The sequence below is a fragment of the Mercurialis annua genome, linkage group LG2, assembly GCF_937616625.2.
Source record: "Mercurialis annua linkage group LG2, ddMerAnnu1.2, whole genome shotgun sequence".
Taxonomy (NCBI): domain Eukaryota; kingdom Viridiplantae; phylum Streptophyta; class Magnoliopsida; order Malpighiales; family Euphorbiaceae; genus Mercurialis; species Mercurialis annua.
In genome coordinates this window covers 20,612,790-20,627,349 of record NC_065571.1, presented here as the reverse complement: position 1 = coordinate 20,627,349, position 14,560 = coordinate 20,612,790, and the positions used below count along the sequence as shown (strand labels likewise).

At 43.2% G+C, this 14,560-nt stretch overlaps 1 protein-coding gene across 1 annotated transcript; it reads left to right on the top strand.

Moving 5' to 3' along the window:
* Positions 1 to 12,428: 12,428 nt before the first annotated feature.
* Positions 12,429 to 13,952, top strand: LOC126668350 (uncharacterized). The gene has a single exon (XM_050361555.1). The coding sequence runs from the start codon at positions 12,429 to 12,431 to the stop codon at positions 13,950 to 13,952; it is 1,524 nt and encodes a 507-aa protein (XP_050217512.1).
* The last annotated feature ends 608 nt before the right edge of the window (positions 13,953 to 14,560 follow it).

Sequence of the window (14,560 nt, the reverse complement as noted above, 5' to 3'; positions counted from 1 at the left end):
AGTAGCTGTAGAAAAATATTCGGTCTTTTTCCAGTGTTTGTTCTCCGGGTGGATGTATAGTAAATGTTCTGTAACGCTTATTCCTCGCGGAATATATAATTAGCGTTACACCACATATACTAAATATCTCACTGAAGGAGAACGACGCCGGAAGGCTGCCGAATATTTTCTCCGTTGCTAGGCATATATCGTGGCCGAGTTGAGGGGCGCCAGTTTTGCGAATAGGATAGGTCCATACCTTTAAAGCAGTCAATTACATTGACTTTGCTATTTCCGAGCGAAAATCCTCCTAATTATCCATGCTACATAAATGGATACAGACCGAAGTTGGATGTATAGACGGCTCCAAGGCGGGTTTCTATACCCAGGCTTTACCGAGCGCGTGCAGGAGTTTGTTAATTTTGCTTTACGGCATCCCGCGTGTATGAGTGGGCCCGAGATTAAATGCCCTTGTCCTAGGACAAGATGTAAAAATACGAGTTATCGAGACGTCGAAACGGTGAAACTACACATTCTGCAGAAAGGGTTTGTGACAGATTATCAAGTGTGGGTTTTTCATGTGGAGGGAAATGTTTTAAATCCCCGTCCCGTTGCACAGCTACCGGAGTATGATGTTGACATGGAAAATGAGGGGGAAGACGACTTCAGCTCCGTTCAGAGAATGGTTATCGATGCTGCCGGTCCAGAAGTAGTGTTCACGGAGGAGGAACCGAATAACGAAGCTAAACATTTTTATGATATGATGCGTGCAGCCGAAGAACCTGTATGCCCCGGTAATAGCAAACACTCTCCGTTGTCTGCGGCTGTTAAAATGTTGGACATCAAATGTCGTCATAGTGGGTCAGTAGCTTTAGTAGATGATGTGACCGAATTTATACAAGAGCTGCTCCCAGAGGAGAACAAGATGCCAAAGAACTTTGCCAAAATAAAGAAGATGATTAGAGGTCTTGGGTTGCCGGTCGAAGTTATCGATTGCAGTTTCCGCAACTGCATGATTTACTGGGGGTCAGACGCGGATTTAACGCGATGCAAAATTTGCGATCACGAACGGTGGAAACCGCCTCCTAAAGGAAATTCTGTGAAAAGACTAGTTAACATCCCTTATAGGAAAATGTTTTATTTTCTTATAACTCCGAGACTGCAGAGATTGTACGCTTCTAAAGCCACCGCCAAGCATATGACGTGGCACGCAGAACAGGAAATGGTTGATGGAAAGATATGTCACCCGTCAGACTCCCCGGCATGGAAACATTTCGGTGAATTGCATATAGAGTTTGCGGAAGAAGTTTGAAATATCAGACTAAGCATGTGTACTGATGGATTTCAACTATTTGGGGCCTTCGCGCAGAATTATTCATCATGGCCAGTAATTTTGACACCCTACAATCTCCCCCCAGGGATGTGAATGAAAGATGAGTTCATGTTTTTAACTGTAATTGTCCCTGGGCCTCGAAATCCTAAACACCAAATGGATATTTTCGTGCAGCCGTTGATAGTTGAGCTGAGCCAACTGTGGGAATTTGGAGTCCAGACATTCGACGTTCACAGGCGACAAAATTTCCAAATGAAAGCGGCACTTATGTGGACAATTAATGATTTTCCCGCTTATTCTATGTTATCTGGCTAGAGCACATCTGGGAGACTGGCTTGCCCACACTGCATGGAAAATATGGATGCTTTCACGCTTAAAGGGAGTAGAAAACAGTCATGGTTTGATTGCCACATAAATTTCTTGCCTCATGGTCACATGTACCGTCGTAATACTATTGATTTCCGAAAAGGAAAAAGCGTAAATAAAGTATTCGGACAGCCGAAAAACGGAGAAGAATTGTTGGCAGAGGTGGACCGTTTGGGGTTTATGAAGGCATATGAAATTGGGGGCTGAGACAAATAAAGCGGCGAAGTCGACATATTATGGTTGGAATAAAAAAAGCATCTTCTCGGATTTTCCGTATTGGAAAACGAATCTCATCTGTCACAATCTCGATGTCATGCACATTGAGAAAAACGTATTTGATAACATTTTCAATATTGTACTAAATGTTCCCTGGAAAACAAAAGACCATGCAAAATCTAGAGAAGAGTTGAATGACATATGTGATCGGCCTGAGTTAGCAAAAGATCTGGTTACTGGGAGATTTCCTAAGGCGATGTATGCTTTGGACATGGACGGAAAAAAGGCTTTACTGGAGTGGATTAAGTTAATAAATTTTCCAGATGGTTATGCGTCCAACTTGTCCAGATGTGTCGATACAATCGGTTTGAAAATGCATGGAATGAAAAGTCACGACTGCCATATTTTTATGCAAAGACTCCTGCCAATCGCGTTCCGTGAGCTATTGCCCAAGGAAGTGTGGGAGCCTTTAACAGAGTTGAGTATCTTCTTTCATGAGTTAACCTCCACATCTCTAACAGAGAAAGATCTTGATCGTATGAGGCTAGAAATCCCAAAGATATTATGCAAGCTGGAACGTATTTTTCCGCCCAGCTTTTTTGACTCCATGGAACATCATCCCGTACATCTACCGTATGAAGCTATGATGGCAGGGCCGGTTCAATATCGCTGGATGTATCCATTTGAAAGGTAATACTACTGAAGTTTCTCAATTATGTGTATCAGTTTATTCACATGTAATGTTTACTAACTGTGACATGTCGAATCAGATATTTGAGAAAACTGAAAAAAAAGTCAGCAATAAAGTGAGGGTGGAAGGAAGCATCAGTAGCAGATACTTGAATGAAGAAACCGCAAAATTTGCAGCTTATTACTTTTCAGAAGGTGACCCAATGATGGTTGAGAGGATGCAAAGGAATGAAGTTTGTGACATTAAAGTCGACGACGATGTTGACAGACTATCTATTTTCAAGCCGCACGTGCAATTAGTGGGTGCTTGCCGCAAGAGATATCTTGAAGATGCTGAGATTGTTGCTGCCGGACATATGTTCTGTTGAATTGTTCAGAAATTGAAAATTACAGAGAGTAAGCTTTAATACAGCTATCAATGTAATTAACAATAATGATTCAGTTTCTAATTATTGTTTTCTTCTTAAATAAAGGGTTTTCGAGGGCGAGTTGCGTAGAGGAAACCCCGGAATCAGCACCTCGCAAATTGAAGCGAAGTTCGAAAGTGACTTTGCCTACTGATTCCAACAATATGTAAGTATTTTACAAAATATATTTCGATTCTTTCAATAAAAAGTCTCGATTTATAATACACTTTTATGCTACAGGTGCAAGATCCAACTATCTGTACCAATCCCTTCATTCTTAGTCTCGCTAAAGGACCTCTTAGATCAGTCAGAACATTTAAGGTGTATCGTGTAAACGGATACAAGTTTCAGACTCAAGCTTATGGGGAGGAACAACTTACGATGAATAGTGGAGTCTGCGTGAAGGGAACTCAATATGTCGATAGCAAAAATGACTTTTATGGAGTTCTGACCGACATAATTGAGTTAGAGTATCCGACGCTTCCAATGAAGACGACTGTCTTATTTAAATGCGAGTGGTTCGATCCAGCGCACAATTCCGGCACAATTAGTAACAGAAAATATAACATGGTGGATATTAATAACAGAAAGAGATACAATAAGTATGAACCATTCATCTTAGCCGAACAGGCCGACCAAGTTCATTACATGCCATATCCGAGTAAAAGAAGGGATAAATTAAATTGGTGGGCAGTTTGCAGGATAAAGGCGCGATCGGAACTTGACATGCCCGAGGGGATTATCTCGGCCTTTCAAGATGAGATAGAAGAAAATCCTCTCGTTGTTGCAACGGACGACAATCCGACATGTTTGTCTGATCAAAACGGAGAAGCTGAAGAAGATGCGTTGTTCGTGCCTCCTGAAGACGAAACAGAAGATGAGTTCATCGCATCCGCATCAGACGAAGATGAAAGTGAAGAACTTTAGTTGTGTACAATAGATTTTATGTATTAGATTGTTTCTTAATTATAATTATGTTTCTTAATTATATTATTCAAGTGTACTTTTTGAATTTGAATTCATATTAATTATTAGTTATATGTTTCATGTATGGCTGTATAATTGTATTGTTATTATATGTTGTCTAGTTGTGGAACAATTAAGCTAGACATGTTTACAGGTATGAGGGGAAGAGGCTCAGGTAGAGGTTCAGGCCGGGGATCAGGCCGAGGACGCGGAAAGGGAGACCCTACCGAGCCTGATGCCGAGGAGCAGCAGCAGGGGCAGGCTGAAGGACCTATTCAGCCTCTACAGCAGCGTGTGCCTGGCGAGCCACCAGCTATTCTGGACAACCAGGATAGGGCGATGGTTCGTCCGAACCGTAGCAGGTTTGAGCATAATTTTTTAATTTATGTATATTGTAATATGTAATTAATATGTGTTGAAAGTAAATGATGTTTATTAAATCATAGGACATTGTTGCTGGACTCTAGGCCTGTTTTCAGGGCTATACGGGACATTTTCAGACAATGCTGGTTTGAGACTGGATCAGCATGGCTCTTTCTGACAGCGGACCAGAGGGAGTTCTATTTTCAAGAATTTTAGGTAATTAAATTTTCAGTTTCATATATTTAAGTTATGATTTTAATGAAAATGCTAACTCACAACTCACGTTATTACTTTTACAGAAAAAGTTCTGGTGGGATACGTCAGCCTACAACGAGGGGCTCATCAGACAGGTCTTCATGACCCACGCAGCCACTCGGTACAAAGACAACATCCATAAAATGAAGAAGTTGAAAGCTAAGCACACATCTGTGAACTAGGAAATCTGGGAGGCCTGGAATGCTTTCTAGGACACAAAGAAGGAGAAGAAAAAGTCAGAGATAGCCCGGGCAAACCGGATGAGCGAGCCGGCAGGCGCTGGTACTGGACATGTCCGCCATACCGGGGGATCTCGCTCCGCTGTCAAGCATATGGACGTGATGGTTTGTCTCTAAATTCAGTAATTAAATAACTTAATAACGTATTTGGATTTATTTTAATACTAATGAAATTTTATTTTTCTAATAGGCTAAGGAGCTCGGCCGGGAGCCGACTGCGACAGAGCTGTACAGTCGCCTTCACTCAACGAAGGCTGACAAGAAGCCGGTCGACAAGCGGGCTCAAGACATGGCTGTAAGTCTTTATCACATTTAAAGTCTATAAGTTGTGTATTAGGTTTAAATGTTAAATTATATAGGTTGTTTGGACTTAACGTTTGTGTAATTAGATTGAAAGTATTTGGTGGCTGTGTTATATATTGTGATTTACTTGCAGGACTTCCCTGAAAAATGGGTGATGCTGATATTATAGCATAAATGCTGCTGAAATTTCGTTAGAAATTAGGATTATCTAATTTTATATATTTTTTTATTTGTTATAAAACTAAATTGATATGTTTGATTTGTAACTGTTTTATAGGATGCCATCGCTCAGAGGCTCGCTACCGCGACACAGTCGCAGACCGAAGAGGGTAGCTGTGCGAGTCCAGCGGAGGTGAACGAGACTTAGCTGTTTCCAGACATTGAGGGCGTCAACAAGAAGCACCGAGTGTATGGCTTGGGTCCGGCGAGCAGTATATATGCAGGCCCGAGCAGTAGGACGCAGCGAGGTAGCTCTTCCAGGACGTCGCAGCAGACAGAGAAGGAGATCGATCGCCGTGTTCAGGCCAGCATTCAAGAGGGTCTGCGGAAGGTTGAGCAGAGGCTAGCAGAGCAGCAGAGACAGCAGCTGGCGGAGCAGCTGGCGGCTGCGCGGCGTGAGAAGTTACAACCAAAAAATAGATGATCTGTGTTCTCCTTATGCCCATTGCAAAAGATGCAAATATCTTCATCAATCACCTTCCATCTCCTAAGCTTATCTTTTGTGGCCAGTCTGTTCTGAATTGCAATCCAAGCTATAAAAGCAAACCTGGGGACACTATCTTTCCAGATTAACTTCCACCATTGAACATTGTTGGTCTCATTCACCAACCTTCTCCAAGCACTCCCAATAGTGAAATTACCATCAGGTCTAGTTTTACTGATAACCTGATCTCTAGCATCATGACAGATTCTATAATTCCCATTTATGAACTCCCAAGCAGCATTAGTAGTCTCATCTATGGGATCAGGTAAGCACCAGCTACCATTCCTCCAAAGGTTACTTATCTTATCTGCCTTTTTAATATCTGAACTTTTAATATCAATACCCTGGAATCTCTCCTCAACAGACTGACCATTAACCCAGGGATCACCCTAAAAATAAAAGTTTTCACCATTTCCCAACTTGTATTCAAATAAGGAAGCAATTAGAGGTCTAATGTTCAACATGTTCCTCCAACTCCATGAACAATCCAAAGGCTCGGCTATTCCCCAAAAGCTAGACAGTCTAAGCTTGTTAATAATAACCCAGTTTGCCCAAAGAGAGGGTTTAAAAGAGATAATGTTCCACACATTTTTTGCTACAGCATCAACATTCACAGAGAAATGGCTTTAACCCCTAAGCCTCCACCTTTTTTACTAGAGCAGACAATACTCTAATTCACAAGGCTCCCTTTCTTCTCATTATTTGCCCGTAAATTAATGATAAGTATTGAGAATTATATTAATTGAATTGTTTATTAATGAAACTGATGAAATTATTATTGAAATTTTTTGTCTCTGAGATCTCCCACCACCGTCCACCACAACAACCATGAACTACAATGTTGGTTGAGCATTACCAGGTCAGTTTATAAAATTCTATTGCTTTGTAAAAAAATTGTCCTGTTTTTAAAATTTAAGGATTTCAATAGAGCTTTGTGCTTTTTTATCATATTAACACGTTGTGCTTTTACATGCCCGCTTTGTGCTTTCATGTTAGTTTTAGTTGCTTTTTTGCTTTTTGGTTAATTGTTCTATGTTTAAAAATTGGTTATTAGCAATGATTTTGTATTATTTTCCTGTTCATATCTATTTCTTATGGATCTTACTGATTATGGGATTAGTATAAATATGAAAAGAATATATAAGTACTAATCCTAAAGAATGTGCGGTGGAAAGAATATTTTAAGGGTGATGTTGTGTTGTAGTTGCAGTTGGTAATCAGTGAGATGCATGGTTATCTCATGAACTAGTTTACTTGTTCTTAAATTTTAGTGGCAATGCAAAGCAATAAAAAAGGTACATGCGAAGTCCATAATAGTTTGGAATTTTCTACAATTTTCTTAAAACTCTTTATTAGGAATGACTTCTGTATTAACAAAATCTAGAGATAGAGTCAAGTTATTCAACAAAAATGTTACCCTAAACTATAGATTCATCTGGTTAAAATCATAAATAGAAATAAGAATCAAAATGAAAAAAACTAAGTTATTAATTTTAAATGTTAGAATGAAATTGTCCAGGTAGGTTTTCGTCTTTTAATATTCTGTTATTCTGTATAATTCAGGCCTCTAAATTAGTGAAAATTTATATCCCTTTAAACTTATTGTTTGCACCGGCCCAGAGATCTGGGTAAGAGGCCTGGTGTGCGACAACCCAGGACTTGATGGAAGCACTGAATGGGCTCATATGGGATTTCAGCCCAATAGGAGCTATATTTATTTTAGCCTTTTTTATTTTATTTCTTTTGTTAAATCAGGAGATAGAATCGCATTAGGATTAGGATTCTTTATTAGGGTTTTGTCTTTATAAATAGCTAGAAGTTTTGTATTATTCATCATCAACACATCATTAATCAAAAATCAAAGCTCAGGCTTTTTATCCCAATCTCCGGATTGAATCTTAGTTTAGGAGTAGAATTGATATTAATCTCGCTTGGATCTCAGGATTCCCAGATTAATACTGTTAGTTTAATCGAACGACGGCAACGTCATTCACAGTTTGAATAACGTTACTTAAATTCGGGTTACGTCACTTGAATTAGGGTTACGTCATTCAAATCCTGTTTACCTCATCTAGAATCACCCCGGTAAAAGCATCAGTACCTAAAGTTACCCATTAATATATTCAAAGGTTAGAGCAAGGTGAAAATCTCGCGAACATCTTTTGGCGACTCCACTGGGGACAGTTTATGGTCAGCACAAAAACCGGAGTTTTTTCAGACGATTACAGGGAAACTCGGTCTCAAAGCCGAGCCAAACTTCAAAGGAAATTCGGAGAAACAGAGCAACCAGATCCAGAGATCATCACCATCATGGCGAAAGGAGATAAGCAACCACACACAAAAGGGGTTCGGAATACGACACCTGAGGTGGTTTCTACAAGCAACAAAGCCATGGAAGGCGATGACGTGGAGAAAGATTTCGACGAATTTTCCCGAGAAATACCACCCACTCGCCTGTCGCTATCTAGGGCCGATTTTACCATTATGAGAGACGAAATAGCTCAGGAAAATCGGCAGATGTTTGACGGAGCGATGCAACAGATGTCCAACGCCTTCAAGGGGATGTTGGCCGACCAGGCGGTCGTTCAGCAATCAATCGTGAAGAACTTGAGCAACTTGGCGAGCTCAATGGACAATCTGGGAAAGATCTTTTTGGGACAATCAGTGACCGATCAGAGTTACCGTAGGGCCGATTATACCTCGACAGCGCAAAGAAATGGCGGTCTTGGTAGTACGGCCGATGCAGGGCATTCCCCGAGTAAAACCGGTTTCACTTATGGATCGGTACGGTTGTTAACACGCCCAGAAGGAGACACGGGGGTGAAGGCCGATCCATCTTCATCAGGAGCCGGGCGATTTCAAGGGTGCGATCCATCCTCATCAGGAGCCGGACGATTTCAAGGGTGCGATCCATCCGGTACCGGGGCAGCACGGCACCAGGGAAATGATCCGCCTGGTTTAGGAACCGGAAGGTACCAAGGCAACGACCAGTTGCCAGGACAACAATGCCCGAACCAGCAATCGCCGCAGGATAATTTCTACGGTAGCAACAATGCCCCCATAGGATAAAACAACTTATATAATCGGGGGCAGTTGCTAGATGAACTGGAGAAATTGGGGGTTGACGTTAGGCCGATGCCTAGGCCGTCATATATGAAGCCGTACCCGGATTGGATTGATAAACTATACCCATTCCCTAGGGGTTACAAAGTGCCCGAATTTAGTTTATTCTGAGGAGAAGAGAAAAGTCAGTCCACGGTGGAACACATCGCAAGATTTTCTGCTCAATGTGGAGAAGCAGGGGCTCACGACTTCTGGAAACTGCATTTGTTTGCCAGCTCCCTCACCAAGGTAGCATTCACGTGGTACTCCTATTTATCGCCCAACTGGGTCAATACGTGGAAAGACCTGGAGATAAAATTCCACGAAGAATTTTACAGAGCGCCACCCGACGTTACTTTGGCCGATCTTGCAAGAATTTCGCAGCTACCTAGTGAATCTGTTGAGAAATATATCGGCCGCTTCCGGAATTTAAGGACAAGGTGCATGACGCACATATCCGAAGGGGACTGCATGCCGATGGTCGTGAAAGGAATGAATTTCGCCATGCGGGAACATTTCGAAGGCTACCGATTTCGAGATTTGTTTGAACTCACCAACAGGGTTACAGGTTACAAACGGCTGCTCCAGGAGAAGGAACAGAGGCGGGGTTCTTCGAAAGGCACCTATTACCACGATCAGTTGGACGTTGCCGTCGTCACCGATAGCGAGGACGATTCATCTGATGAAGAGATATGTATGGCCGAGTTTCTTGGAAAGAAACCAACGGAATGCGCAGCGTTAAGGAAGCCGGGATATGTGAAGAAGAATAAGATGGCGGTCATCCAAAAGGAATATTCGTTCGACTTGACAAAGGCCGGCGATATATTTGACGCCTTGCTAAAAGACGGGAAAATCTCACTATCCGAGGGTCATGTTTTACCAACAAGCGAGGAACTAGTTGGCAAAGACTACTGCAAATTCCACAACTCGTGGAGACACAGCACCAATAACTGCGTAGCGTTCAGAAACGTAGTCCAAAAGGCGATAACCGAAGGGAAATTATTGTTCCCGTCGAGGAGGGAGGCCGATGCAAAATGCGTTTCAATCAACTTGATTCGGCCCAATTTGGACCAAGTGTTGGGTATCGGGAAAGTTTTGGAGAAATGGAGTGCTAAGAGACCTCGGCAAAGAGTAGCAGTGAATAACGTAGCGAGGCAACATCGAATGACCAAACCAATTGTATCAGAGCCGATTTGCCAACATTGTCAGCACTGCCAGAGCCGCCCTGAGACCGAATACGTACGGAAGTTGGCCAGAACAAATCCAAAAACCTTTAAACCAAGGTCCCCCACCAAGGAATGGCCATAACACATGCCATCTGGACAAAAGGGGAGATCGGTTTTTAAAAGGGTGTTCAGGCCGACGGAGGAGACCCCTCGTATGACGAAGACACAAAAGAGGCGGATGCAGAGAATGCGACAGGAGTCGCGATTGATCGCCGCAGAGCCCAAATCGGCACCAGGGAGCCGAGTGCCGGTCAAAAATCGTTTGTCTACTACTGCATCTTCTCCCAGGACTAAAAGACCGATTCAAGAAAGATTGGGGGCAGCCAAAGACGGTTCAGAAGCAACCCAGGGCAAGCATAATCGGTCAGAAACCGAGCCCTTCGAGGCACCGAAACGAAAACTTAGGAAAGTTTGGGTGGAGAAGAAACGACATCAGGATGATGAGCTACCCTCTCATACATCTGCAAGAGATGAGAAATCACCAAACGACGACAGGCGATCTTACAAAGATGTAGTCCTGAGCCACGCAGATGGCCAGTTAAAGGCTTGGGTGCCTGTGAAAAAAGAGTTAGTCGTTGTACACCAAGGTGGGCAGCTCAAAGCATGGATTCTTAAAAGCGATAGCCAAAAAGAGGTCCAAGTAGTTACTCTTCCGGATTCTTTTAGGAATAAACCGGGACAGAAGTCAATTTTAGATGGAGATGTTATAATCCCGGACGAGAATAGTGCTGACGCTTCGGCAGTTGTTTCTTTAAGCAAACCGCCGGCAAGAATGACAAGGCACATCAGACCCTTGTATATCAAAGCGGAGGTAAATAGCGTTGCCATTGGAAGAGTGCTAATTGACAACGGCGCAGGAGTAAACATCTTGCCTTCCCGGATGCTCAAGAAGTTCGGAATAGAACGTCACCAGCTGGAATCCACCGATGTTTATATGACAGATTTCGCCGGAGGCGAGACCCCCGCCGAAGGGTACATCACCCTAAAGATAAAGGTTGGCCGAGTCGAGACCGAAGAAGGTTTCTTTGTTGTTAATGCTAGGAGCAATTACAACGTGTTACTCGGCCGAGACTGGATTCATTCCAATATATGCATCCCATCAACCATGCATCAAATGCTGATATTATGGCGAGAGGCTGGAGAGGCCGAGATAGTGCAGGGTGACCCGAGCCCTTTTGGCGAAGATAGCAACGTTTTAGAAGCTATGATGTATGACGAGCAAGTGAGGAATATCCAATCTTTAAGTCATCGAGATACAAACAATCCCAGGATCCTCATAAACGCGGATCGGCCAACAGACGTTACCCTCGGGGGCAGCGGCCGATCCACCATCTTGCAACATTCTGATGAATAGAAGACAAACAGAGTTGCGAAGGAAGGTCCATAACTTAGCACTCAGTCACGGGGTATTATCCGCGGAGTGCATATACGAGGATCAAGATCAAGACCCTACCGGTACCTTGAGAATAGAAGATCTCAAAATAGCCACCGAGAAGTTGGGAGACGATCCAGGCCAAGTCCAAGACGCGCTCTTAGAGGTTAATTTAGGGTCAGAAACATCCCCCAAGCCGGTATACATTAGCGCAAGCCTCGATGTCACATTAAGAAACGAATTGATCGCGCTTCTTCGGGAATATAAGGATTGTTTCGCTTGGTCATATGCAGAAATGCCAGGTCTTGATAAATCAATCGCCGAACACAAGTTACCCCAGAAGGATGGCTTTCGCCCATTCAGGCAACCTCCCAGATGAATGTCAAAAGAGGTCGAGGAGTTGATCAGGGAAGAAATCAATCGGCTTAAAGAGGCTAACTTCATACGGGAAGCTAAGTACACAGAATGGTTATCCAACATAGTGCCCGTCATGAAAAAGAACGGCAAGTTACGAGTATGCGTCGAATTCCGAAACTTGAACTTGGCGACGCCCAAAGATGAATATCTGATGCCGGTAGCTGATATGCTGATCGATGGAGCAGCCGGGCACAACATCCTTAGTTTTCTGGACGCCCATTCTGGGTACAATCAAGTGCCGATCCATGAAGCCGATATTTCTAAAACCGCATTTCGCTGCCCCGGGCCGATTGGTGAGTACGAATGGATTGTGATGCCCTTCGGTTTAAAGAACGCCGGTGCAACATACCAACGGACCATGAACAAAATGTTTGAAGGGTTGGCGTGTCTAGAAGTATACATCGACGATGTGGTCAAAATCGCCAAGCAATGCAGCTCACCTTGCCGATTTGAAACGAGGCTTTGAGCGTATCCGAACCAATGGTTTGAAGATGAATCCATTGAAATGCGCTTTTGGGGTGTCGGCAGGAAATTTCTTGGGTTTCTTAGTTCACCAGCGGGGGGTGGAGGTAGATAAGAATAAAGCGAAAGCGATAATTAATGCTGAACCACCAAAAACCAAGAAACAACTGCAGCGGTTGATTGGAAAAATAAACTTTCTGAGGCGTTTCACTTCAAACACAGCCGGCCGATTACGCAGTTGGAGCGTTTTGTTGAAAGGAAATGACAACGACCAGTTTGAATTGACCCCTGAGCAACAACAAGTGTTTGATGAGCTAAAAACATACTTGGTGAAGCCGCCAATTATGATGCCACCAAAGCCGAATCAGCCTTTGTTACTATATATATCAGCAGCTTCCCAATCTTTGGGGTGTATGCTCGCGCAGGAAGACCAAGGCGTTGAAAGATCGGTCTACTACCTCAGTAGAGCCTTGACCGATACTGAAACACGATACTCGGACATCGAAAAACTGTGCCTATGTTTATATTTCACTTGCTGCAAGTTGAGATATTACATGTTGCCAGTTGTGGTTTATGTCTTGGCACAGACCGATGTAATAAAATACATTCTATCCCGACCGTATCTCAGGAATCGGATGGGAAAATGGGCAGTGTTAATGTCAGAATTCACTCTCGTATATGTGCCTCAGAAAGCGGTTAAAGGGCAAGTCCTTGCCGATTTTCTTTCAGACCACCCAGGGGTCGACATAAAGGAGGGAATCGGCTGTATGGAACTACATCCTTGGAAATTATGGTTTGACGGATCCATAACAGAAAAGGGTGCCGGAGCAGGAATCGTCATCATCTCACCCTCGGGGGCACGGTTCAAAATTTCTTGTTCTTTGACATTCAAGTGTACCAACAACCAAGCCGAGTATGAAGCTCTCATTTTAGGTTTGGAAATCTTAATGGAGCTGGGGGCAAAATTGATCCAAGTATGGGGAGATTCATTGTTGGTGATAAAGCAAGTCACTGGAAAATACAAGTGCGAGTCGGAACTCTTAATCCGATACTGCAACAAAGCTAAGCATCTTATCGGTGGTTTCGCAGATACATGGTTAGAATACACAGAGAGAAGCGACAACATGGAGGCAAATGACCTCGCCCAACACGGTAGCGGTTATAAACCTTTCTATGAGTATGAAGCGATCCGGCGAGATACGCCAAACTTGGTAACCGGAGACGATGCGGTGTACAAAGCAGTCCATTCCGTGTACCAATTGGATTTTTCTACAGATTGGAGGAAAGAGATAACTAAATGGTTTGAATCGCCAGATATGTCCAACAAAAGATTACGAACTTTGGCCCTCAATTATATAATTCTGGCCGATGAGTTGTACAAAAAGGGGAGCGACAATTTGCTTTTTAGATGCATCGGTCCAAAAGAAGCGATGTTGGTCATGGCCGAGGTACACGAGGGAATCGCCGGCGCACATCAGGCTGGTCCACGGATGAGATGGCTGATCCATAAGTATGGATTTTATTGGCCCAAGATGGAGCAAGATTGTATCTGATACTCCCAAGGGTGCGAGGCATGTCAAAAGTGCGGTCCTGTACAGCACGTTCCTGCCGAGATGCTACATTCGATAGTTAAACCTTGGCCATTTCGAGGATGGGCTGTGGATTTAATTGGCAAAATATACCCATCGTCATCAAAAGGACACACGTTTGTGATTGTCGCGACCGATTACTACTCTAAATGGGTTAAAGCCATACCATTGAAGTCACTAAGTCAAGAATCGGTCATTAAGTTCTTCAGAGAATATATTATCATGAGGCATGGTTTGCCAGAGACCATTACTACAGACCAAGATACTATGTTTACTGGGAGCGAGATAACTGATTATGCAAAAGAGATGGGCTTCAAATTGATACGTTCGACTCCGTATTACGCGCAAGCAAATGGTCAAGCTGAAGCAACTAATAAGGCGATTAAGGGTATTATCCAGAAGATGATAGAAGACAACCCGAAACAATGGCACCATTTATTAACAGAAGTCGTTTGGGCGAATCGCACGAGTCAGAAATCGGCTACGGGCACTACACCTTTCAAACTTGTGTATGGATATGACACGATGTTACCGATTGAGTTGACGGTGGCATCTACGAGGCGGAAGATGCA

Excerpts from the sequence above, each read along its gene's own strand:
- LOC126668350 (XM_050361555.1), top strand. The coding sequence starts at position 12,429 with ATGAATCCATTGAAATGCGCTTTTGGGGTGTCGGCAGGAAATTTCTTG.